General features: G+C 44.9%; 2 protein-coding genes across 3 annotated transcripts; one reads left to right on the top strand and one right to left on the bottom strand.

The window, feature by feature from the left end:
* The first annotated feature begins 629 nt into the window (after positions 1–629).
* Ccdc85 (coiled-coil domain-containing protein 85) lies at positions 630–23,556 on the top strand. The gene is made up of 9 exons (XM_075867227.1): positions 630–769; positions 3,191–3,485; positions 3,617–3,868; positions 5,472–5,817; positions 6,436–6,515; positions 6,984–7,160; positions 14,517–14,567; positions 16,076–16,177; positions 16,658–23,556. The coding sequence occupies exons 2-9, from the start codon at positions 3,240–3,242 to the stop codon at positions 16,691–16,693; spliced, it is 1,290 nt and encodes a 429-aa protein (XP_075723342.1). The 5' UTR covers positions 630–769; positions 3,191–3,239; the 3' UTR covers positions 16,694–23,556.
* LOC119167022 (uncharacterized) lies at positions 22,853–26,260 on the bottom strand. Of its 2 annotated transcripts, none has more exons than XM_037418428.2 (3): positions 25,957–26,260; positions 25,131–25,259; positions 22,853–23,801 (listed from the first exon to the last, which is right to left on the bottom strand). In XM_037418428.2, exons 1-3 carry the CDS (start codon positions 26,032–26,034, stop codon positions 23,685–23,687), a joined length of 324 nt encoding a protein of 107 aa, XP_037274325.2. In that variant the 5' UTR covers positions 26,035–26,260; the 3' UTR covers positions 22,853–23,684. The 2 variants fall into 2 exon arrangements, with proteins under 2 accessions (XP_037274325.2, XP_075723344.1); XM_075867229.1 differs by having other exon boundaries at positions 25,990–26,257.
* Positions 26,261–26,728: the final 468 nt, after the last annotated feature.

The raw sequence follows: 26,728 nt of genomic DNA, 5'->3' as shown, positions 1-26,728 counted from the left end.
ACCGTGAGATATTTCGTGATCCACAACGTCCATTTTGTAGTTTTCTAACGCGAAGCCCGGTTCGTGATCTATCACAATCTGGGGCTCATGTTGGACGTTCCAAGGCCGCACACTTTTGCTCGACGCATGACCCCCGCGAGTCAAATTGCCGGGCGCGCTTCTCGGAACGAAAACAAAAACCGAGAAACGAAAGAGAAAGCCGCCATCTTTGCTGTTCCCGGGATAGCGCTTTTCTCCCTGCAGTAAACACCGTCAGGACCACCGTGGTCAGGACTGAGAAACAGCAAATTTCTGCAAAATATATTGACGCTTAAAAAGTAAGTGCTCATGAATCAGTATAAACAATTTGCTTTGACAACTGTACGAGCATTACATTTCAAAGCTTTTTATTTCACAGGCAACAAACTTGAAGCTAAAAAACGTTTCTGTTATTGTTCTATAATTTATTGTTTACTGATTGTCGCGCCATCTGTAGTGTTAAAATATAACTGTATTTAACAATATTTATTTTAAAGTAATAACAAATCTAGTTTTGTCGTTGCACAATAAAGTTCGCTAGCGTCAGTAAATATGCGCATACGTTTTTGATGCAGAGTTAACAGTTGGCACGGCTGTACTTCTTTTAATCACCGCACGCCAGATAGAACAGCCGCATACCTTCGTTCTTGTTGTTTACTTTTCGTTGCCATGTTGACCGTATGTAAATACGCTACACGAATCGGATCCGAAAACTTCATGCAACTCGCACGCGGCGACACTTTGGAGACAGGTAAGTCACGTGTAGCTGTCCGCCACGCTCGTCGGGCGTGCATGCGTGTCTGCTTTTTTTTTTTTTCAATCGCCATCGCTCGATCGTGCTCGAAATTAAACGTTCGGTTCGTGGCACGTCGTCGGTTGGGACTGTTCGCGCTCGGCCAGGCTGTTTCTCGAGCCGCGCTCTCGTAGTACTTACCTGTCGCGTCGTTATCGTTGGGAGCACGTGTTGTAACGCGTTCATTTTAATCGCGATCTGTGGGCAAAAAGTTGCGTGGCGAACTTGAGTCCTGTAGGCCGGTGTCGAAAGTTGGGAGGGCATAACCCCGCCGTGACGAGAGTTCGCCGAAGCGGACGGGCGGGCGGGAGTGCGTGATCGCTTTTTGCTTTTATTTGTTGATCGTTACTATTTGAAACACGTACGGGGGCACGACGTGCCGCCGCCTGCTTTCGCACGCTCCCAGTCTCCCTGACCTATTTGGATTTGGCAGCTTTCGGAGGTTTTCTTTCGAAGAAGAGTGTGTGTGTTACCGGGGCGACGGAGTTGTGGAGATCGCGAATAAAGAAAAAATATAAAATTGAGCGGCGCACCACGACTTCCAGCGGGCCGCAATTACGCGACGAACAAAAAAGCCGGTGGCGATGCCTGAAGTGCGTAGTACACGAGTACGTTGGTAACGTCGCGAACCTGAACAGCTCGCGCTGGGTGACCTGTGCTGTTCGTTCGACCTCGCGTTGCGTTCCTTTTTTTTTTTTTTTCCTTTCGCTAAGCGTTGAGACGGCTGCCTCTTGAGGTTCGCGCAAGATTTGTCGCGGCGCGCGAGCGCGTTGCTTGTGACGTCAAGACAGGTGTGCGGGCGTTGTAGTTGGTTTAGCGATGAAGTTTTTCTGCTTTGCTAATGTTTAAGCACGTACAACGTTTATCGTTATTGCATCGTTGCTGGTCCCCACAGTCACCACATGAGTGTGGCGCTTCATCTATTTGAGATCGTAGGTTTCATGGATACCGCCGAGTGCGCATGCGCAGTTGGTGGAATGTAGTGTAACGAAACCCTACGCTTCCAATCAAACGCATGCTGTCGAGTGTTCACCTTGAAGCGGTAATGTTAGTGATGAAGGCGTGCTGTAATAATACGGACACATTCAGTGCTTTAAAGCTCCGGCTTAATGCCGTTACCCATAATGCACCGCTGTGTTACTCTATTCACTTAGATAGTTTCGTAATAGATGAACAGAAGTTGTGCATCAGTGCATGTGAATGAATGGACCACGATTATCTGCCTACGTGGTATATCTGCATGCTCACTGTGCTGACACCTTGTTCTAAAACATTTCTCAAAGCTGGTACATTTTGCTTTAGCCTTGTTGAAAATAGCCAGCCCAGCCGCCTGTCCAAATCGCATAGTTGATCCAATGTGGCATTTGTCACTTCTGAGGGCACTCAACAGGTGGCGACGGACCATTATAGATCAGGCATGTACACTAGTCCGATTTAAGTTCTACTCACTGAAAAAAAAAAGGGGGCATAAAGATGCATTTGTGGACACGTGTCCTGAGCCATACAACTTGAGGCATACATCCAATCATTGGCTTCTACTGTCAGTTGGTCATGCACGCACTAGACAGCGGCACTACACCACTTTGCGGCCAATAAATTGATTTTTGACTGTATGCTACAGGAACTTGTACCAATGAATAATAACTGGGCACGTTACCAGGACTCTAGCGATAAACAATCAATCAGTTTGGAGTGATAAGTAATACTCTAGTAACTCCAGTGTTGTTGATATTACCACCATAGGTATACTAATAGATGAAAAAACCGATTTCACTCTTCAGTAGGAGATTATCTGAAGAAATTTTTCATGGTGACATCATGGATCTCAGTGTTTTTCGTATTTTGGCCACATTGTTAAGCCTTTAGCTCTCTCAGAAGACAATTTTCTTCACTCTTACCAATTACAAACTAGGCAGACCTAAGTAAACACTGTCAAAATCTATGACCTCACGGCAGCTAGCGCAGGAACTTTGAGGTGGTGTCGCCACCCACATCATCATTTTGGGAAAAGTGCATTCTCGCAGCAAGCGTTGTGCTTCTGATATTGTCAAAAAGTAATTTACTAATACGGGAAAAATCGTTTTTCTGTTTGGGGTTCCTTTAAAGAGTCACTGAAGCTGTTCTAGAATATTTCACCTACAAACAGGTATGAAAAATATGTTAACGTGGAGCAGTTTCAACTAGCGAACTTCACTTCAAGACTGCTACTATATTGCTGCAACAGCTGCATCCTTGCAGTATACAAGACCGCTTGTTGGAACGTTGGCTCTAGTGACACCTCTTGTTAATGTATCTTTCTTTTTTTTTTATTTCCACCTAGACACAGTGTGGTAGTTCATGTCAATGATTGCTCTCCCTCTTTGCATTACACCCTTGCAGCAAGCTGCGGCTGGCAACTAACCACCCTGTCGTGAGCCCCAGACCATGAATGATCCGGAACACAGCCAAGGGACAGGACGGTTGGGACAAGCCACCGGCAGCAGCCAAGCCCGGCCCCGAGGGCCCGCAAGGCATGGCTGCTGTGGCAACACCTAGAGGACGGCCCAGCAACGAGGAGCTGCTGCGCAAGCCGCCCCAGGAGATCCTCCGCTGGCTGCAGAAAGTCGAAGCGGAGAACCTGAAGCTCATGTACGATCATGGCGCGATGATGCAAGATGTCAACCGCCGCATGCAGGTGAGCATAGACTCGCACGACAAAACGGAGATTCAAGCTGGTTGTTGATTTGTAATTACTTGGATTGTTTCTGGGTGTTTTTTGTTTTTGTTTTTCAACCGTTTCTTCTTCTGTGTCTGCTTTTGCGCCAGGTGCACCTGATGGAGATCCGGCAGCTGCGTGAGGTGAACGAGCGGCTGCAACGCGACAGCCAGGAACTGCGCGACCTCTGCTGCTTTCTGGATGACGACCGGCAGAAAGGGCGAAAGCTGGCGCGCGAGTGGCAGCGCTTTGGCCGCTACACGGCGTCTGTCATGCGCCAGGAAGTTTCTGCCTACCAGGGGAAGCTGCGGGGCCTCGATGCACGGCAGCAGGACCTAATCCGCGACAACATCCAGCTCAAGGTTGGCCCTCATAGTCCAGGCTGTTATAGGGAGCGTTAATGTTGGCATGCCTTTGAAATAGCATCACTGAATGGTTTGGAAGAACTGAAGCTTGGGCAAATTGGTGAGGATCCATTAAAGGGCCACTAATTCATCCATAGGTCAAAGTTCAGTTGTGGTGATGCAGTTGTGCACGAGCCTACATCAAACAAGTAGACGTGAAAATATATCGAAACAGTACCTTAATAGCGGCGTTTCATAATCCAGAAGCGATCCTCGCTCACTTTGCTTTTTTCTTCACTGTGCTCCGTTCATTGACTTGTCTCTTCTCTTGGCCATGTGCTCTTCCTCACCGTGCGAGCAGGAAGAGCGGCGAGCATGCAAATCTGTGAGCAAACAGGTTCTTTTAGTTGCCGACATGACAGGATGCGAGTGATGACATCACACAACGCTGGGGATACCAAAAGACTTGGAGAGGAGAAGGGTTTTTTTTTAGTGGTGTGTTGGTGGCTCTTGGCATTGTTGATCACAACGGCATTCTGAACTCGATGTACACATTTACTTGAAATGTTAAACAATTATCGAAGTGGATTCACGGGCTCTTTAAAGGTATTAACATTGTATAGATATTAAGGGAAAGTGACAGGATAAATAGAGGCATTGCGGCCTCTACTTGTCTTGGCCCTCTTCTTTATTGTCTATGCGCTGTTAGTATCATCTTAATGGACCATACGGTCAAGCGAATTTGCACAAAATATGTCGCGTCTGTGGCTGAAGACAGGGTGTGTTGGTAAAACTGGATGATGGACTCCACAACATTGATGGGACACAATGATGTGCTTAGGTGTGTGTGTTTTTATTTTGTGTCTCATTGATGTTGAACATTCTACCATCTAGACAAATATGCACTACCGTTTTGGCACGATTGAAGACAATGTATGCATGTACAGATTAGCCTTCTAACTAGACTGCAGTATGTGAAAATAAATAAATTGTTATTTATTAACATTCTAGGCATGAATCGCCTTCATCTTCCTTTTCCTTCTAACGTGTACCTTGTGTTGCCTCGATTGTGTTTGCTCCTGTGGGACCAAGTTTGGTCCAGGAAGGTTCGACGGCTCTACATGGAATTTTTTAAATGACTTTGCCATGAAATGCTGTGCACTGTGTTCAGTTACAACCTAAAAAGAAGTCAGCTCCACAACAACCATTGCTGTCCCTCGCACAGAGAATTTGCATAAGTGCTCCACCTAATAGTAGTGCTTATTCATTTTCAAGCCCTTGAGCACTGCTCGAATGTTTCAGACAGCTGGCTTCTCCATGCAGACACACATTTTATTGCTGCTTTTAGGTTGGAAACTTGAACGTCCTGGTAAATGTTAACAGATTTTGACATCACTTCTCAGCCAGACTAGTGTGTCAGGCAGTAATGTTAAACCAATAACTCCTCATTTGCATAGTATGCATTTACGCTAGCCGAGAAAAAGTACTTGCGGTTCGAGTTGGAACCACCTAGGACAACTATCTTTTATGACAAAGGGCAGGCATGTCGTGGCTGTATGGCCGGAGCTGAGATCTTCTGTTCGGCTGTAAGCAGCTGTAATAGATACTTTGTTCCCACTAGGAACTCTGCCTCTACCTGGATCAGGAGCGGTCGCAGACGCTCTGCACGAACTGCGGCGGTGTTCTGCCCGAGGGCCGACGCGACGACGGCGATGGCAGCTCGTCTTCGACCATTACCACCCAGGACGAGGTTCCCTCCCCCTTGCCCTGTTCGCCTCCTCCGCCCCGGCCCTCGCCTTCGTTGCCTCCCGTGCCATCCGGCAGCATACCCAACGGCACGGCTAACGGCCATGTCCGACCGCCCTCCATCGTCCCAAACGGGAGCCGGCTTCCCAGCCGGAGTCAGCCACCCATGCGAACGCCTGCCATCAAAGAGGCAATCCACCGGCACAGAAGCGTCATAAATGGTGAGTTTATCGACATCTCGTTGCTACACAACGGCGATGAAATCTCGCGACTGACTTGCCATATAATGCTACACACTAATACATACAGTTACACCCCTTTATGAGAGACATGCAGCAGGGAACAGTTCCTGTTTATTATAAGAGAGTCTCTCAAGCTGGGCACCACTTTCTCATTTTCTCATCAACTCCAGTATTGATGTAGGTGCACTGGTGTCTCTTATAGCCAACTGTCTGCTACACCAGAGCCTTTTATATAGGTGTCCAACGTTAATCTAAAAGATAGAAACTTCGTAAAAGAAGGTAAGTGTTCTAATATGGTCGCAAAAAGAGAGATCGAGGCAACATAAATACCAAGTCATCTCTTGTGTCTATGTTTGCTTGTCCGCCTTTTTTTCCTGATGAATCTTGACCGACTAACTTAACTTTTTTTTCTGTCATTCAAGGGTGGAAATATGTTTTAATGGAAAAAAATAATCTTAAAATTTCCTTTTCTCATTCGCTTACACCCATTTATTCACTGCTGTGAAACGATAGTGTCTTGAATGCTAAAACATGCCTGTAGAAAAACTTGGCCTGTGGTCTGGTGTATCAATAACTTTAGTACCTCTTTCTGGGCAGAACAAGTTTTGCGGTATATCCGGAATTTGGAGAAGCGCATAGAGATTCTGGAAGCTGAAAAGGGCATCGTCAAAAATTCTGTAAGTGGCCTTCTTTCTTCTCTTAATTTTTTTTTGTCATTGCACAATTTGCAACCTTTGCGATACAGAAGCATCACTAGGTGGCAGCAGAACACATGCTTCATTGCACACTACTACTTGGTTACCAGTGACAGCTGGGAGGTTCAGCTTTAACAAGTAGCATGTCAAATTCAATGGTGAAATGTTTTAAACTGGTTATAATTGCATACAGAAAAAGGAAGCCCTTTCGGGACATTTGGGCTCACTTCATGCAAGACGTACTGTTTTTGTTTTTTGCTGTGTTGATGCAAATCAGCTAAATGTTCTTTGTCTCTTGCACCTGAAGATTTGTTCATCTTTATAAGAGTTTACTGTAGCTTAAGACCCTGTAGTGGAGATAGACTAGTATCAAAAGATTGAGGCTTGTTAGTTTTACGTGAAAAATCAAGTGTTTCTTTTTATTTTCTTCCTCTGCCAAATGGAATGCAGCCCCACGAGGAAGTTCCACACAAGCCAGCTCAGCAGCAGCCGTCTCCAGGAGGGCCCGAGAAAAAATTTCAAAGTGGAATTCCACGCGCTCCTCACTACCGGAAACCCGACGACACCGGTCACATTGTGCCGCCGCCAACATCGCAAGGAACCGGCAAAAATACCCCCGACAGCACGGTCAGTACATGGCCCCCTTCGAGGGGCTAAATGGAACTCAATTCTGATAGAATCCTTACCATCAATAAACCTAGAGGGACCTGTAGAATATGAGGATGCTTAGGAAATCAACATTGAAAACGTATGCCGTATTTACTCGCATAATTTGTGCACCCCTAATATTTTGCCAAATTTACAAAAAATATATATGTACAGTCGAGCCCACATATAATGACCCCTCTTAAGACGAACTTTCGCTTAAAACGAACAATATCGGCGTAACCGTCAAAATCAATTGATGACTGTCAAAATCATGACCAACAAATCATGACCATCAAATCAATCATGACCGTCAAAATCAATTGGTTCAATGGCACAAAATCGCACTTACAACGAACGTCTCTGAGCGCTGCTGATGGGTTACAGCGAACGGAGTCAGCGGTCTGCCGACTTCCCGGGAAACCAATTTCGACCACCGATCAGGCATCGGCGAGGTACCCATACATTCTTATTGTTAAACGCCGATTCTGTCTCCGCGTTCCTCTAGTTGCTGCTCTCCACGACTGCTTTTTCTTACGCACCCCACCGTCCTTTGTCCCCCAGCTACTCTGAGCACCCCGCATCACCAGACGAGGCCCGTGTTTTCACACTGCCACCGATCTTTCGAAGACCGGTCAGCCACGTACCCTGTTTTTGATCGCTGGTACTGTTGTTGGCGTCACCGGCCTGGAGTGACCAGACCATTTCCCAACATCGTCGGCCACCGACTGTATCCGATAGTCTGCGTCTAGTGCACGCGCATACGCTACCCCACAGACTCTGATAATTTGCGATTCGTCTTGTGTTTAGGACTTGTTCTCGCTCACTTCGCACTCGACTCAGAATGCCTTCCGCGCACGTACGGAAGCGCGAAAACGGCTGTTAATTTGGGTGGAACGAATCGCGAAATATCAAAGTTCGTGAGGCCACGCAAACCCACCGGTGCAACAAAACGATTTCTTGATCACGGCCGCCGATTCTTCGAACGCCGCCGCGCGCACCGAACGAGGCAACCATGCTTTGACTTCTGCACGCGCTGGCACTCTAAGTTTTTCTTAGTGCGAGTTTCGTGGACCTTTCAAGCAAGCTACCCACCTTCCCTTGTGTTTTGGTTTTCAAGGTTGCCCTCCCGCTGCATCCTCCCCTCTCTTTATCGCACGGAAGGAATCTTTCATTCCTCCGTGTTTTATCGCACCTCCTTGCCCTTCTCTCGCAAGTCTGCTCTCCTCTCTTGATCACAACCCCTTCGCCCGTCTCCACCACTCCGCGATGCCCGCAACGCTGGCTCGAATTAGTTTAGTTTTCCGACTGGAAACGCGCCCAGAGCTGTTCCACGCATGTGCGCGTCTTGCTCGCTCTTGGTGTGCGTGTGGTCATGATGGCCGACGGGATGACTAGCACGCTTTTTCGTGCCGCTCAAAAAAAAAAAAGTCAGAAGTGTGACCACTTGGCTTGAGCGTAATCCGCGTGTTAGGTGCCGCATTGCGGAGCGCTTGCTCATAGCTGTTGACCACATGGTAGCCAACTTGCTGCTTTGGGCGTCCCGGTATTCAGCTGTGGAGATAGTGAATATTTCGTGGGTGGCGGTGACGGCTACATGTGCGCGAAACTATATTCGCGAAACCGACTTCGTCGATCGTCGGGCCCAATGCCGAGCCTGAAGCTTCGGAACAGGACCACTGCGGCGGTGATTTGTGGCAGCGCGTCGTCGACTCCGACCTGGGAGAGCGGGTAGGACATCTGTTGCGATGATTTAATTGCGGCCGATGATGATGACGACACTGCGGAACCGTGCACAGATTGGGGCATTGTGAATAAAGTACATAGCGAGAGTGATTTGGAGGAATCGGATTGCGAGAACGTCGAAGCTTTGGAGCCAGCGCCTCATGCAGCTTATGCCACGGGTCTCGGCGAACGAGCAGCCTGACGTTTTAAATGTACTCAAGACCGCCCTTATCGTTTCTACTCTTCGAAACACGTGCATTACGGACTTTTTGGGGCAAAAAAAGTTTCTGTTTTCACTCGCAACTTTTTTTTTTAAAGCTGTGTTTCATTTACTACGAACTTCGGGATACAGCGAACAAATACCGCGTCATGCTCAGGTTCGTTATAAGCGGGCTCGACTGTATTAGCATATTTTTAGCACTCTCAAAACCCACTCGAGCCAGCTCACCGGAGCACGCGCGAAGAGACTTTGGATCTTTGGATGCTTTGGACAGGCGCGCCGGGCGCACATTTCCTTGAGCAGGCGAATGCAGTCAAAGGGGCTGTGAGTGCGAACTCCCTTCTTCCAAGGACTTCCCCTGAACTAGTGTCCATAGATTACTATACCCGAACACCCAAACCTGTTGACAGGTCACAGGAACTGCTCGAGCATTTGCCTCTCTTTATCTCCCCATCTCTACCATCGTGCGAACGCATGTTCACGTCACACCACGAACAAATTTCGGCATCGAAGCCGGGGGAAGGGAAGACCTGTCGCGCCAACGCGTCCGCGCTGCAGCACACGTAGTGATTGATTTCGGAAGTTAAGGCTTCGCCATCAGTCCGTCACATTTTTACCGTTTCCCTGCGGTGGGCTGTAATAACTACATATACGGCACGGCGTAATTCAAGCTCGCTGTTATAAAATTTGCCGAAGAAAATGGGAATCGTGCCGCCGCTAAGCACTTCAGCACAAATTTCTTGAACGTGTGACGATGGGTACAGCAGAAAGAAGAATAGTGCGCGCATGTTTCGTGCTGTTGAAAAAGGCCTTTTAAGTTATGTGCGAACGCTTAGGTGCTCCAATTTCACCGTGGCATGGGACCTAGTTTCTCGGAGAATTGTCGAGAAGAGCGTCAAGAAAATGGGGCATTTGAACGCGCTAGACGGAACCGAGGACAATGCGCTTTGGGAGGGCAGTGGCAGCGACCGCGACAATGGTTCCCAGTCGGATTCCCTCTCGATCATGATTCTAACTAGACCGCACGTGACGGGATCTGGCTGGTTAAAGTATGTGGTAATTCTTTAAATACCGTATTTACTCGCATAATCCTCGCACTTTTTCTGCCGAAAAATTGATGCAAAGTTGGGGGTGCGAGAATTACGCGGGGAAAACTTTCCACGAAAACGTACAGAGCGAAAAAGAAAACGAAGTGGCCGCAAATCGGGATTCTCACACCAGCAGCTTACAGCAAGCTTTGAGAAGTGCTAATTAGAACTTACCTCAACAATAAAAGCTGAGGTTCAACACAAGGCAAGATTTATTTGAGATACAAAAAGTCCAAGCAAATAGTCGAGGATTAGAATACCATACGCAAAGCTTGTGGGCGTAGCGGTAGCGTTCGTCGCTCAACAGGAGCCCTCAAAAGGTAAGCGTAGAACGTCAGTATTGGGCTGATGGCTATTTGACCGAATCGTCTGCAGTTTTCTTCTGAAGAAATAAAGTTTACCATCAATTCCAGTTTTAGGCCCACGGCAGGCCCAATGCGTCTTGGTGGCTTTTAGCTGCTGTCACCAGTGGCGAACACAAAACTCGTAGACTCAGAAGGGCCTACCGGCGGCTCTCTTGCCGTCGTTTAGTGCATGATCTATCACTTGCAACTTGAAGTAGCCGTGTAGCTTCAGTATCACCCCATAACGTGCCAAGATTACAGACACAGCATACAAAACACGCCGCAATGCGCACTGGCCACTTCGGCTTCGCTTAAATTTGATTGAATCTGCGTGCAATAGTATGCTTGATACTTAAGAGGTGGCGCCAGATGGTGCAAGCTATCATCATCAGTGGCTGGAATGAGCAGACGACATTATTGCGGCAGTTTTCGAGGGTGCGATAATTACTCGAGGAAAAAAAAGAAATCGTACTTTTCTTGGGCGATGTGGGGGGTGCGAGAATTATGCGAGTGCGAGGATCACGCGAGTAAATACGGTAAACAAGTACACTTCGTGTGTGTTCCAATTCATTAATTTTTTCCTGTATATACTGTGCACACCGACTATTGCACATTATTTCGTATGTGTTCGCAACATCCTTGGATAATTTGCGCACCCCCTTCTCGAAGCCCTAAAACTGCAGAATAATGTACAAGTTATGCGAGTAAGTATGATAGATATTCCAGGTAGGAAATTGCCAAATAAGAGATCTACGATAGCTCTCAGGGTAGATCTATATTGCTTGAAGCCAGGATGGGAGTACCCACATTAAATCATCGTGCAAGCAAAGGAAAGGCATGGGCTTCAATTGTCAAAACATTTCAAATGAAATAAAGGTTGACTGTAAAAAGGCTGAGAGACAGAACAGCATATTCATAGCCACATACCAGAGGTGGTTAAGCCTAAGCCACGTAAACTTCTACAGTCAACTGCCGATTTTTCGGACACCCGAGTTTTCGGACATGCCCGATAAGTTGGACATCTTCGCGGTACCCACGAGCCCCATAGAATCAATGTATAAGGAAGTCTGAAATTTTGGACGCTCGAACCCCCCGGAGTCCAATTTTCCAGACTTTTTGACGCGACGGAAGGTCGGAAACCACCACTGACCTCCATTGGAAACCACCACAACTGTGTCACACGCGATTACGATCGCATAAATAAGCGCGCCGGTCTACTATGGCGGCATCTGTTGTTTGGACTCGTTGATCGTTAGAAACGCACACGGCCTCCGAGATTCCTAACATTGGCCGTGTTTATCGTGCAAGGGTGCTTCGCTGACTATCGAAACTATCCACCCGGAAATTTTTTTGGCGCCAATAAAGTTCCTTTCGCTTTAGTGCTTGTGCGTGCCACTCTGGCTTCCCACGCAGCGCTTTCGCGAAGCGTTTCACCACTTCGAACTAGAACTAACCGTCACACACCGATTTGGTGTGGCCACGCTGGTTATCTTGAATGTTTACCAGTGCCACTTCCGGAGTACCCGAGACACCGTCGCCTGGCGTCGCACCGTTTTTTTTACGCAGCCCACATGGTGTTTGGCTAGCCTAGTGCGTGGTTGTGCGATCGTGTGAAGTGTACTCTGCAACGCTAAGCCTAGGTGCTTCGACGCTCGTCAGCAAACTTCTTTGTTCACATCGTGAGGATTTCGCTTGCCTGCGATGGCCCCCAGTTCACCTTCGTCGTCCTCGCCGATGGCATCGAAGCGCGGGAAACAGTACCGTCGGTTAACGATGGAGAAGAAAGCCGCCATTATTAAGTTAGTGAAGAGTGGCTGATCGCAGGCTGATGGAGCAAGGAGTTCGGCATTTCCAAGCAAACAGTTCTCGATTTCCTGAGGAACAAAGACAAGATCTTGGAAGCGGCCGAAAAACCGTCTGGTGCCCAAAAGATGAATGCAAGCCAAGGTGTTCATCCAAAGCTTGAGGACGCTCTCGTTGTGTGGCTTAATTCAATGATTGCCAAGCGGTTGCCAGTCTCGGGCTGCATCTTGAAACAAAAAGCGAAACTCTCGCGCTTTGAATGGACATCACAGATTTTAAGTTCAGTGATGGATGGCCGAGAAACTTTGAGCATCGGAACGACCTTAAGTTCAAGAAGATGTGTGGCGAAAGCGGCGCCGTCGACAGTGCAGTTATTGCACAGTACCGCAGTGGAAAACTCCAGTCTTTGTTGCAGCAGTTCTCTGCTGACAGCATTTTCAACTGCGACGAAACTGGCTTGTTTTACAAGCTGCTGCCGGAAAGAACACTCGCTTTTGCTGGTGACACATGCCATGGTGGCAAGTATAGCAAAAAACGGCTGACCGTTCTTGTCGGCAGGGAGAAACCTCCTTTGTTAGTAATCGGGAAGTCCAAGAGCCCAAGGTGTTTGAAAAGGGCAATGCTGCCAGTGTTATACGAAGCCAACAAAAAGGCATGGGTAACGCAGCAGTTGTTTGAGAGTTACGTCCGCAGGTTGGACAGGAAGTTTGAACAGAACAGACGTGTTCTGCTCTTCGTTGACAACTGCGCTGCTCATGGTCACATCAATAACTTGAAGGCTATCCAGCTGGAATTCATGCTGCCCAACACGACTGCGATCCTCCAACCGATGGACCAAGGCGTTATCTGTAATCTGAAATTTTTGTACCGTTCACGTATACTCAACCGCATGGTGCTGTGCTCGGAAAACGGGAAAGGCTACAGCGTTGACCTTCGGTCTGCTGTCAGAATGCTTGCGGACACATGGAAGGCAGTAACGCAAGACACGCTTCGCAACTGCTTTCGCCACGCGGGCCTCGTACTCGACGCAGAGGCAGCAGACTTGCCTGAAGAAAGCGACAGCGTGACTGACTTGTGCCTTCTCATGGACGATATTATCAATGACCTCCACTCTGCTGGTGCTTCCATGCCCACGGAAATAACTTTTGGGCAGTTCGTCGACGCTGACAACGAGCTCGACTTCTGTGCAGAGCTAACCGACGACGAAATACTCAGTGAGGTTATGGCGGATTCAGACGACTCCGATGTCGAAAAAGAGGAACCAACGCCTGCGCCACCTACGACCGCCGAATTGCTGCGAGCATTGATGACGCTGTCATCAGTGTACAGTGATGACATGACCCTTGCTCAGATCGAGGCGAATGTGATCACATGCAAGCACAACGCCGTTCAAACAAGAATCAACAAGTTTTTCAAGCCACTGCAGCTCTAACACCGGCTGCCCTGACGGCACCCGCTGTCAGCTGCATGCATTTTTTTAACGGCTCTTTTCAGAGCCACCCCACTGATGCTTTGGCAGAGTTACGGAAGTCTGGTACTTCGACCTTGACCCTCTGATCCGAGAAATATCAATGAAATGGTGCGTTTTTTGCTTGCATGGAGAAATATTAGCAAAATGGTGGGGGTTTTTTTTTTGCTTGCATTAAAAATTATCAGTAAAATAATGTTTTTTTTTTTTTGCTTGCATTCATTCTTTCTGACTGCCCGAATTTTCGGACAGTTTTTCGCTCCCTAGAGGGTCCGAAAAATCGGCAGTTGACTGTAATTTATTACTCAGCTCAAAACTGAAATGACTCACATTGGGGGGGCAAAACAAAAATGAACACTTTGTTCCTGCAAACACATCTACTGCAGAAAGTCTTGCCGGCCTCCGTAGCATTGACTGCTATATATGGAATACAGTGTAAAGGTAACTTTGGCTCTGATCTGTGCATTATAGCCAGCATTATGGTGATATGACCCAAAATGAAGACTGCAAAAGTGAACGTATTTGCATAACGGAGCCCTCAATTTTCACGTTCTAGTGTGTGATTGCTTTGCATGGTCATGTAGATCTGAGTAGCCAGGGAGCAGTAAATTGCCATCACTATGCAGGCCTGTCCGTGGCTAATTGAAATTCTGTGCTGCGTGCAAATGATATCAGTCTTGTTGCTTCTAGGAACCGTATGTGGGCGTGGCAAGGCCAGAGGCAGTCGTACATGCCATGAAGGTGAGCGGTTGCCATCTGTTGACCACCTTTTTCTTCGCTTTTTTAGGGGTGAAGCTACTTTGAGTGTGGGTCGTTTCCACGTAGCCGCTTCTAGTTAATTTTAAGAATTGCTCACTAAATGGCGTTGTGCATGTCCTTGGAAATAGTATCACTAAATGGCGTTAGTGGTTTTCGTATAGTTCGCCATAAAAGAGGATAGATGGCACTGTTATAAGAAATTCACAGCATATCCACGGAGTGAATAAAAATGAGTGGGGCAAAGCATCCGTCCGTCCGATGCGTGCTCTTGTGTGATAGGAGCGTGCAGACGGATGAAAAGACAGATGCACACACAAACGGACACTTCTTATCACTCATCATCATTCATTTTGTGGATATGCTGTGAATTATTTTCTCTCTCATATATATTGCAGTGAAAGGAATGTTGTGGCGACTCACAGCAATATTGCAGAGCTGTACGATACTTACAAAATGATTACAATTTTTTTTTCAACAGAATGTTTATAAGCGGGACCTTGTTGTAATGAGGTTGCATTGGGATCATTAATTAGGTTTTTATACTAAACTTTTGCGGTAACAGCAGATATAAAAATTCGCTCTAGCGAATCTGCAATCTTGTTTGTGCAAAAATTTGACATACAAACACACATTATTATAGGCATCAAGTCCACGTATAAATCAGGCTATCCTTACCTGTGCTTGCGGTATTTTAATCTAAACAGATCGGAATGCGAGAAGGTGAAATTACTACACAAAAAAGTTTGTTTTGACATAACAGGTCTGTGTTCACATTTACTAGAAGAAGGCTGTGATCTTTGGTTGAAGAGGAATAGAAAATGTAGTTGTGAATTTTCCTTCAGTATTTATATGGCTTTTTTTTTTTTTTGCTTTATCTTCCAAGTTTCCAGCCTTGCACCCCAAATCAAAAAGTATTTCTTCGCTACAGCCAATATACTGGCTGCTCGCATGCCTTCAGTTTCGTTATGAAAAAAATAAGACACGGAAACGAGGCTTCACCAACCAAAGTTTATATTTAGTTACCTATAAGCAATAATTTGCTTTATCAGTGTTCATGACAATGAGGCTCAACTGTGCTTGCGCAAATCACGAACCTAGTAACAACGAACACGTAGAAGCTCTATCACCACTCTCGCCCCCCACCAACTTTTTTTTTGTTACCACTCAAAACTATTTCAGAGCTTTAAAAGTGCCTCTAGCGGAAAGAAAGAGGCTAAGCTAGTGCATATCTTCTCAGAGTTCTCTTTCGTCCCCCAAAGCTCTGTACATTCAGACCATGATATAACGAATTATCGGCTATACTAAAGTGAAGAATAGTTTTGTTGTAGATACAGTGTAAAGAATGTATATTCGTAATGAATTTTTAGATATGACGAAGTATTTTCATAGGCGATCTGATTTTGTTATAACAAGGTTAGAGTGTAGCACCAGGATCAACTTAAGTAATGTAGGTAAACTCAACGTGCATTTCTCCTTTTTTGCAAACGCAGGTCCTCGAGGTTCACGAGCAGCTGGACAAGGCTACGGACAGTGAACTGGAGTTCGAAGAGCTTGCCGAAGGAGAGAAGGCGCTTGTGCGCGAAATGTGCAACGTAGGTGTCTCAGCTGCCGATAGCACTTAGTTCCGAACTACGTTTTCTTGTCGAAATCATGCTGATATGGCCCGAACAGATTACAGCATCGACGAAAATGTGTGAATCACTTAGCCCTAAATTGTCCTGTTTCAATCCATAAGTACTGTGCCACAGGCTAAACATGTGTTTCTCCTCGTAAAGTCGCAAAGTCTAAAATCGGTGTGGCAAACGAACAGAAGAAGAGTAACGCCATCCTGCACTGCATCAGTAGAGTCTCAGTCGGTTTTAAACGTCTTAAAATCTGCAGTTGGAGATCTACAGCAGAAATTTTGCGACAACACTCGTGTCTCTAATGCCTTAACCACCACTTTCTTGAGCAAGACAAGTTAGGTTTAACTGTTTGGAAAGACGGGAAGTTTAAACGAGTAGTTCACGGAATACTTCAGCTGAGTGCTAAATATGCAGTGTTCAATCTTCCTTGTTTCGTTTCTTCGTTAGGTGGTCTGGCGGAAACTCGAAGACGGGCCAGCATGATGCGACTGTGCCAATATTGTCAATGGTGCTACGGTCGCCATTTCAAAGACAGGGGAACTTCGCATCCTGTATCGGCGAGTTTCGAATCATCACTGTCCAAGCTGCAAATTATGGCAGAAAATTAGGTCAGCACCATTGTATACACCCAACAGCTTCCCGTCAATACGATGAGCTGTCTGTGTTTTATTGTTGTCAATTTAACAGGTCCTTTGTGAAAATTCTTTGTATGCACACTTGGCAGGTGTGTGCCTTGCACTTTTGAATGGAAACAGAGATATCTCAATGCCAATATCTGGAGGGGGGGGGGGGGTGGCTTTTATACGTACAATGCCCTCATGTACATTATGTTTTAATGGTGCTTTCAATTAAGGTCAGTGACGGTGTGCAAGACACCTGCCATTAGCAGCCGTCAAATTTACTACCTCTGTGCTCAAATTGTGCTAGAAATGACAGCACTAGAATAGACTGACACGCGATGTGGGTGAACATTTTTTTTTGTATAAGAATCGTGACTTGAGCGAGTTGGTACAGATATTTTTGTATTTGAAAACGAATGTTCAATGTGTTTTAGTAGTGTGTTGGTTGTGTGCCTCTAAGATGTTTCCGGTGTGTTCAAAATGTACGTGGGATGTGTTTTGGAAACCCATTGAACATGTATGTGAACATAATACCGTCTCTCAAACATGCTCAATGCATTTCCAATATGCACATAGAAATGCTTTCCAAGTACACAATACTGGAACGTGTATGAAACACAGTTCCATAGGCATAAATATAACACGTATCTCTATAAGGAGATGTTGGCGCACAATTATGGCGCCAGCTGCTCCTTAGCCCTTGAGTGAAACTGGAACACGTATCTTGAAGTAAAGCATACAAAGCAGTGCATGGAAAATAAAACACTCGGGCACAGATATGCAAAGACACACTTATATGCACATATCACAACAAAATGATAAGAAAATGTTTGAATGTATATATAAAAAAATGCGTATCTCTAGATAAGCGTAGTGAAAAAACGCACTTCTACACAATCTGGCAGTTGAATTTCCGTGCAGGATACGACAATAATGTGCTGGCCGTGGAACGTCCCCCATCAGTACATTTCGCATCCTTCAAGTTATTCGGTTCGTGGTCTTGTTTGTCATCGACTGAATGGCTTTTTCCTCTCCTTCTCTTTCTTTGGCCTTTAAAACTTGCCAGTGTACATATTCCATTTCATGTATAGCAGACAACCGTGTGAGAGCTTGAAAGACTACGTTCACTGCGTGCTATCGCAACCAGTGAGCAATGTCACATATGAACAGACAGTATTTGTATGTGCCATGTAATTTTGGCACAACGTTGCATTGTACGTATAGTATGTCATAAATGTGGCATTGTCATTACACCAAGGGCATCGTATTTTGACCTCCTCAGCATTGAACAAGCGGGACTGACGCATTCTTTTCTACCGAGAACTACTGCGTACACACCAGCATCATAAACGCAGTATTATCATATACATTAAGTAAAAATTTGCACGAGCGTGTGTATTTTGATACAAATGACATGTCAACATGTTGCACTTGTAAAATATTAGGTTTTTATAACGAGGTAGCTATTAGGTAACTATAAGGACATCAGATTTTAACCTCCTCAACACTGAACAAGTGAACTGAAACATTTTTTTTCTGTTAAGAACTATGGCTTACGTGCCAGCACCCAAAACACAGTATTATCACATACTAGGAGCACAAATTTGCACGAGCTTTTGTATTTTCATATAAATGATATGTCAACATGTTGCACTTCTAACATATTACACAGTTAAGACTACTCCAGGGAGTGTCGCAAGTCAATAACAAGTGAACACCTTGCTTAGCTTCCACAGTGTTGCCTGCCATGCGGGAAATGGAATATACTGTAGTTATTATTTCACCCGCACATTGTTCCAATCTTCAATTATGCATTCCTGTGCCACTTTCCATTACTGTGGTTGTACATCCGTCCATTCTCATCACTAATGTACACGGTTAACACGGTGCTGTAACATAATCACCATCATTACGACCATCATAAATGTGCCCATTGATGGAGAGCACATTCATCGCACATCATAACTGTTTATCACCTATTGTGCTTTTCTTTGTATTAACAAAGAGCTTTCCTTGGGGACCTCTCTGGGCTTCACCAACCGTAGCTGCTGTTGCATGGGTTTAACATATAGGTAACACTTGACAATTGCAGTAGATCCAACGGAATCGTACCTAACTTTTGTCATGCCATGTCCATTCAGACTTCAGTGACTTTTGGGTATGCAGCGCTGGTCAGGCAATCAATTTTACTGTGTTACATAGTGATAATACAAAGAAGGAGGTCCCGAAGTCAAAGACTGCAATGGGGCCTCCTATACACTTACTTCCAGTTTCCGCTTCCAGTCTTTCCATTAGCTGCTCGTTTCTTCACTTTCGGTTAACGCTTGGTTAAGGAAAGCCTCCGAGATGAGTTAGGCCGTAAATAAATGGGAACTTTGTACCATAATGCAGAGGAAGCCCAGAAAAATGTGTTGCGTTGTGCACGCCCAAGCGCCGAGTGAAAGATGAAGTTGAGAGCTTTGCCCTTTTGTAGATTCCAGCAGGGCATGTTAGATCTACTGCAATTTTTTAAACTATATTTCTTCGTGATTTTTGCAGAGAACTGATTTTTTGCAAGCTTAAGCAGGTGTGATCAATTCTTTCATCATTACATATATATATGTGTGTCTTCTCCACATCATGCTCTTATCTCATGACTTGGCACTCTTTTGCCATCAAGCGACCCTTGTGTCAAAATACACTAATATACTATCATCATCATCCACCGCGTGCTTTTATGAAAATGCTGCTTCAAGCTAAAGTTGGGAATGAAAATTCCAAGCAATTTCTGAGCATATATATCTGTTTAATATCCTATTTACACCTCTGCACCTTGTTATTCTTCACCCACATTTCAAATATACATTTAAAAAAAAAAAAAGAGCGTTGCCAAAAGCGTTAGCCAGGATGTCATAATGTTGTTTTGTGGCAATTATCGAAGCTTATTTCATTCTACTCATGTTACAACAGGGCAGTTCCATTCCAGCCTTTGAATGAAGTGCTTTATGGTTTGTTTCTTAAATATCCCTTAGGCTGCCCCGGTGCATTTGATAGTATTGTTTTAAACAGCGCTGTTGTTTATGACTCACCCTCGGTATTGAAAGAGTCGAAAACCATCGTCCACGGAAGCGGCTTCGAGTTACAATGAAAATTTTGTTGCGATTAACTTTGACGTGGAAATTGTGTCGCGAGTTAGAGCAGTACTTGCTTGCTTAGATTTGCAAGTTCGTTAATTCAGTACCTTTTACAATTTTTACTTGTACAGTAGTTACTTAAATGAGTGACATTGCCCTAATTATACTTTCAAATGAATTTCACTCTATCGTGTCATGCGGGAACAGCGAGCCCAAGTTGCTAATAGCTTAAGGATGGCTGCTCCGCGTAATGTAGATTTTGGAATTTTGATTTCATTCAATGCCAGTGACTCTCTATTAAGCCATCATTTTTTTTTGTGGCCATTTGAAGTTCATGTAGTTGCAGGTATTACAGAATTTTATTCGTGCATAGTGCCATTTGATTTTATGCATTCAAAAGGGGATTATCTTCTTCCTTTTAATTTCATTCCAATTAATTTAATTCCGTCCTCACTTCCATTCCATATCGTCTTTATATCACAATTGTTTTTAATGAGTACTGACGATCAAAAGCTCTGTTCAAAATGTCCTGAAGACACTGGGCTCATTGAACAAACTTTCATTAGTCACATTTTTCATTGTAGGTGCGTCTGTTTGTACAACACATTTCATTCTTAAACAAATTTTATAAACAGGCTATGACATTCACCCATGTTATTTAAGCATATTCGAGGAAATCTCCGACTGCGTCGACATCCTATGCGAAAAGTATTATATGTAACGCGCTTATCGACACACCAAATATCCACGAGACGCAGCATTTGTTGTAGACGGGTTTTGACTGCATAATCTTATCACACATATTAAAACCAGCGAATGGCATGAGAAATGCAGTTTCATTTGCGCAGTGTGCAGCTCTCTTTGTGAAAATCCTAGGCTGTGTATGAGTGTCTGATTTTAAAAGTATTATATACAATGAACATTTTCGTGTACGATGTTATTCCCTGTAAACAAAACAAGGTCTCTCTTGTGATTGGATGTGATGAACTGTCATTAGGCCTTGCCATTACAGCAGACCCGATGCACTGTGGTCGACCGATGTTAAGTTGTGGCGATCATGATTTCCGTGCATTTTTTTTAACTTTGTGTGTAAAAACAGCAAAGGGTTCTTTTTACTGCCCACTTTGTTCCGTTTCGTTATCGTTTGCCGAAATGTGCCTTGTGTTTTGTGCCCAACTTTCAAATGATGTGTAAATAGGTAGGTTGTGAACTCTTCTACATTAGTGTTTAGAAGGTAGTGGAAAGAAACGAACCACCAGGGTATTTGTAGAGTAGTTTTTTCGAAGAAGTGTTTTGTCGTCTGGTAGCGGTGACCGATCGCGTTTTGTGAGCCGGAATAGTGCCTTAAGACGCTCGTGAGTGCCATTGTGTAAAGAAAAAAAAAAAGCCCGCTCGATTCTTAGCTGCAGATGCGTCGTCTCAGCCCTGTGTTGACAAGCACAGCCCTTTTTCTGAGCCGAAGGCGAATGCATCTTTTCATGCAGTGACGAAAGGAAGTGATTGAACGTTTTCCTCTAACACGGTGCAGCAGTTGTGGGGTCGTCAACTTCGTTTTTTGCCCGGTAGCTATATTAACATGTGCGAGTGGGCACGAGTTGTGCAACGATTGTGAGACGATAAGCAGGCAAGTTTAGATAATTAAGTGCTTGCTAAAGTGCTCCTTTTTATCTGTCGATCATCTTCAATTGAAGATATCGGCAACTGTATGTCTTCAGACTTGTCACAGTGTTCCGTTCAGGCAACTGTGAAGTTGACGCGATGTTCCAGGCAATGCCTTATGCTGCGATTTAGGCACGAAAGGTCATTCTTCATTTTGTTCCTGAATGTTCTCTTTCCACTAATGCAATTGGCCAAAAGACAGCTGCACGGAGACTACAGTTGGCCATTGGCCAGGCACACCAGCCGAATCGGAACCAATATTGAACATGTACGAGACATTGTGTTTGGTGTGACGGCCTGTTAAAGTGACCTGAAACTGAATCTGCATAAATGGAGATTCAAGAATGTTGACCGGCTTTCTATCAAAGCTCGCAAGGCTATTGGTTTGGGATGCTGTCATAGGGAGGGGCTTGTTACCTTTAATGTGAAGATAATTTAGATATAGTAGACATCTAATCCAGTCCATGAACTGCTGCCCTATTTGTACATGTGCAGCGCAAGATAAATAGAATCGTGCGGTTTATTTCATGCTGCATGGAGTTTAAAAGCAGGCTTGAGTTGTTTCTGGGAATAGATGTTTCTTTTTAACACTGTGAGCCTAAGCGCTGCCTGATACCATTTGAAGTGGCATCTAGCGATGGAGTGTACAGTACTAAAATTGCCGGACTACAATGTGTAATTTCACCTCTGGACCCTTTCAGGGCAGACTATATTTACAATGTAACTATGCTTACGAGTGCTAAGAGCACGTCTGTATTGCGACACATTGCCACAAGTTGTGATAGTTTGGTTGCACTGGTAACAGGTACTGTCTAGTAACTCAACCCCACTGTGCAGACTTTCCAGTGACTTTCGATGCCAACTTCTCGCACCATGTCTCAACGATGGTCTGGGGCTGAAGTTGGACGTTCATAGGTTGTGACAGATATTGCTAGAGGAATGTTCACGTGCACTAAACAATTTAGAAAAGTGTTAAGCCGGCTTTCCAGCAAAAGTGCAAGAAAGTGTCTAGCGGCCTTCACTAATGAAAAAATGGTTTCCCAAGTCTTGCATTTGCACACTAAGTGATTCCAAGGAAGCGAATGTAATGTCTTTTTTTCAAGGTTTGTTGCTGCTGGGCTGCCATTAAAATCTCCTCAGAGGAAAAAAAAAAAAAAGCCTTTAAGAAACCAGTGAAGTTACTGTGAAGGAGTGAGCACAATGTCTTTTTTTTTTTTTCTTTGCCGGTCATCAGAAAATGTACATACACGTTTGAGCGAGCATTCCTATATATTTTTTCTTCCTTTCATATACATACAAGAAACCGACACTCACACATGTGCCACATATCATAAGAACCCTCATGCCTTATATAAGAAAAGGAGCGTGTATTTTTTGTTGCATGTTACGGTAGTGCCACAGAGTTTAAAAAGGTTGTTCAAGCACATTGATTTTTTTGTAAAGATCATTTTGAGATAGATACTATACTTAAGAAATAGCATCACAAAGATAGCGTACAAACAGTTGGGTGTGCAACAAGGAAAGTGCTATACAAAGTAAGCTGCAGATATCGATGCTTTCATGTATTTGTTTTTTTTTTTTTTCCATTTACCAAAAGCTATTTGAAATCCGTTAGCAGCGTTATTCACGAAATTCGTGTTGCGAGAGCACCAGCTTCCTGATGACTGCCATGGGCTATATCGATTGGCATCGTAACAGGATCAACAAGTTGCAATTAGTAGTGATTGGCCAGTTAGATGAAGCTTTGCCAAATTTCTTCGTGCATCCTCATTTTGTTAGCAACAATTTACGTTACAAGTTCACAGTACTTTTGTAACTTTTCTCAAAACTTTCTAGGAGATCTGCAGCTAACTTTGCAACAAGTTTGGAATGTTTCGCTGAATCAAACTGCGTCTGCAAAAGGTCTGTGTGTCGTGATGGTTCTTGGAACACGAAGAATAAAAACCTATGCAATCATTCATGTGTGTATGCACTTGTTTGTTCCCAAACTAAATCTGCGCAACGGAATAAATAGCAGTGTTACAAAGAAAAAAAAAACGGCAGTATTGGGAGGAGGATCACAAAGCAGCACCCTCACGTCAGCTACTGGATCTTCTGAACAAAAGCATCTATCTGGGTCTGTACCTCTTTGAGGATTTGTTCTTCCGTGGCTCGCGGGTTCTTCTTGACAAATTCTGCTATGGCAAGCAGAGCTTCATTCTGGGCAAGCAAAAGAGAAGATTTCGTTTAGTCGTCTTTCAAAGTAGCCTCTTCCCTGCCCAATTCTCGAGCTCTGTTTTAACTGCAAATACATGTGGATTGCACTTCTCGCCCAACGAACGGTTTTTAGAGCCCCAGCTTTATCAGCAAAGTGGTGTCGGGAATGACCCACTGGTCTTTGTAATCAAGCGCTAGAAAATCATAGTGTGAAACGTGTGTGTGTGTGTTACATTTCCTGGAAAAGTACATAGAGTGCCAATCTGCATCATCTGATCAGTTTCTGCTGGTTTTCAATAATTGGTTCACCACATTCTTGATCAGTCCCACAATTAGAGGGTTGATGGAAGGCCGACCCTGGCTCGGGATTTAAACTCTCGTTAAATGCACTTTCAGGTTAGTCTCTCTACCATCTCCTAGTTAGCCTACATGACGGAGTTACCACTTCTGACAGGTGTGTATCGGAAGGTAAAATCCCTCAACACGTCAACCACAAAGCTTTCTTTTCTGAGAAATGCTCATGGCCTTCCTGTGGCTTCACGCTGCAAAGATTGGATTACAATATTTCTGTAATGGAGAACAGACAAATACAGCTGCTGTATGGAAAAACATTCAGCACAGAACAGTTCTAGGAAAGAGAGCGATGGGTGGACTTTCAAATATTGTGCAAGACAGAAACGTAGGCCTCAATACAAAATAATGTCTGGTTAATGTGGTTCATGCTGTCGAGCACATGAACGAAAGTCAACCTTGCAGAGGTGTGAAAGAGGAAAACTACTCGCTTGAAGCTACGGCGCTGGCATAGAGTTTTTCATAATCCTATGCACTGTGAGCCAAAGCAATGTTTCCGTCGTGAGATTAATTCCAAGTGTTCTTTCGAAGCATAGGTCCCGCAACTAAGACAGCCTTGGTCTAGTCCGCTGATTTCACTTCATCCTGTAAGGTTACGACTTCATAAGCGGAGATAACATCGTGCAGATGAAGAGCGTGATACCCTGATCGGCTGAGCACTCAGTGCCAACATTGTCCACGTGTTTTATGAAGGAAGTAAGTGGTTAGGAAATGATATCCCCCACAGGAAGGGTGGTGAAGGTGAAGAAGAATACACTTGCCTTATCTGTGAACTTCGAATAATTTAGCAGATCATTAAAGCAAGAGGCAGGAGTGATCAAGGCCGCCCATGCAAGATATGGTTAGAGGGTTTTCTACACCCACATGAAAGTCTCGGTGGGCGTAAAGCATATGCCTTCAATAGCTCTCAAAGGTTTCCGCACACTCCAGGAATCATCAGCAACTGAACGGTTTAAACAAAACATAGGTGAACTTGTATACCCTATACGCTTCAATCTCTTCTTCTCTGGTCAGCTTCTTCCACAGGTGTTGGAGGAGCCTGGCGCCGACCACTGTCTTGTAGAATTTATCTGCATTTTCGACTTTCTCCAGAGACAAGAACAGGCCAATCTGAAGAGCAAACGTTCACACGACAAAGGTGAGCCTTCAGACCATGCGCGTCGACATTCCGGCACTTAGCGTCTGCCAGAAGAGAATGTACACAGATAAGCTTCCTACGTAGCAGGCTGAAGAGAAACACCACATGGAACATCGATCTACAGGCATACTACCCAAACAGTAGCACCGGACATTCAACGAGGGCATGCTTAACGAAATGTACAGTCAGTCGTCCACATTTCTGAGCTGTACGGAGCTACAAGGTCATGCGAGGTGGTAGCCTTGATAGCTCAAAGAGCAGAACTGCACGACTGTTTTCAGGATACCGAACCGGATAAAGTACAGTTATGCTACCTTCATTTACATCGTTCCCTATTTCTTTGTACTGTTCTAGTCAGATATGTAGACGGCTGTACATGTACCAGTACTTCCGCGACACCGACGACAGCGTGCTTTCCTTTTTTAGCTACGTCTATAAGTGAACGACGACTACCAAATGAATAATAATAGTATAACAAAAGTCACAGGACAAAAACAATAAGACGCAAATACGAAAACAGACAAAAATAAAGGACACCAATGCAACGGGAGCAGCAGTGCTGTAAAACAACGAAACGTGTGGTGCCGGCAGACTCCCATGCATTTGCTCCGCTGCAGGGATGCTCAAGCAGGCTGAGAGGAGGGAGAAAAATTGTACTCGCTGGCTGACCTGTTCTAGCAACTCAAGATTGTCAGCGCTTACTTGCTGCAGCAAATCGCCACCGTCTCTTAGTAACGGCGAACCCATATTGCAACAGATGCGGCGTAGGCTGTGTTGACTATGACTAGCTAAACTTGGTTCGGTTGCGTTAAACGTCGTTGCGCGCAGACCCGAATGCCACCCAGTCCCTCACTGCAACAGCATTGCCGGCAGTTTCAGTTTAAGAACGCGTAGAAACAGAATGGCACAGAGCTAACAGAGCCAACGCCTCCCGCTCCCGCAGAGCTTGAGTGGCTACAGTTGGCTATGTTACGGCTGAGACATCGAAGCCGATAAAAATTCTGATTCATGACCTACTACACTCCTGACCTGTTCAGATAGCGGGGTTCCTATGGGAGCGCGTGTCCCCGCTCTCGTTCAATCGCTCGCCGTAGGTGGCGCTACCTATAACCTGTTCGTCTGCTTCTTTACGGTTGTTTTGTAGGCGCTGGTATAAGAATGCCTGCTTTCTGTGGTGAACTGTCGGCATATATGTGACTATTTCTTCCCATACATTGCTGGTCAAGTAAGCTGTTCAGTGCGCTTAAGAATTTATAGCACACTGGTTGACAAACGTGGAAACCCGTGGATTTACATGATTTTGGACAGCCTATGCGTTGTCGCGTGCATTTTATTGCAAAAAAAATTCTGAATGTCTTTTAGTATTATTATTTCTGGATATTTCTAAATTGTGGATCATAAATTCGCACTACGAGTGCTTTGTTGGTTAAAATTTGACTAC

The sequence above is a fragment of the Rhipicephalus microplus genome, chromosome 6 (genome assembly GCF_043290135.1).
Source record: "Rhipicephalus microplus isolate Deutch F79 chromosome 6, USDA_Rmic, whole genome shotgun sequence".
NCBI lineage: Eukaryota > Metazoa > Arthropoda > Arachnida > Ixodida > Ixodidae > Rhipicephalus > Rhipicephalus microplus.
Note: the sequence above shows the minus strand (reverse complement) of the source record. Positions and strands in the feature narration are given on the sequence as shown.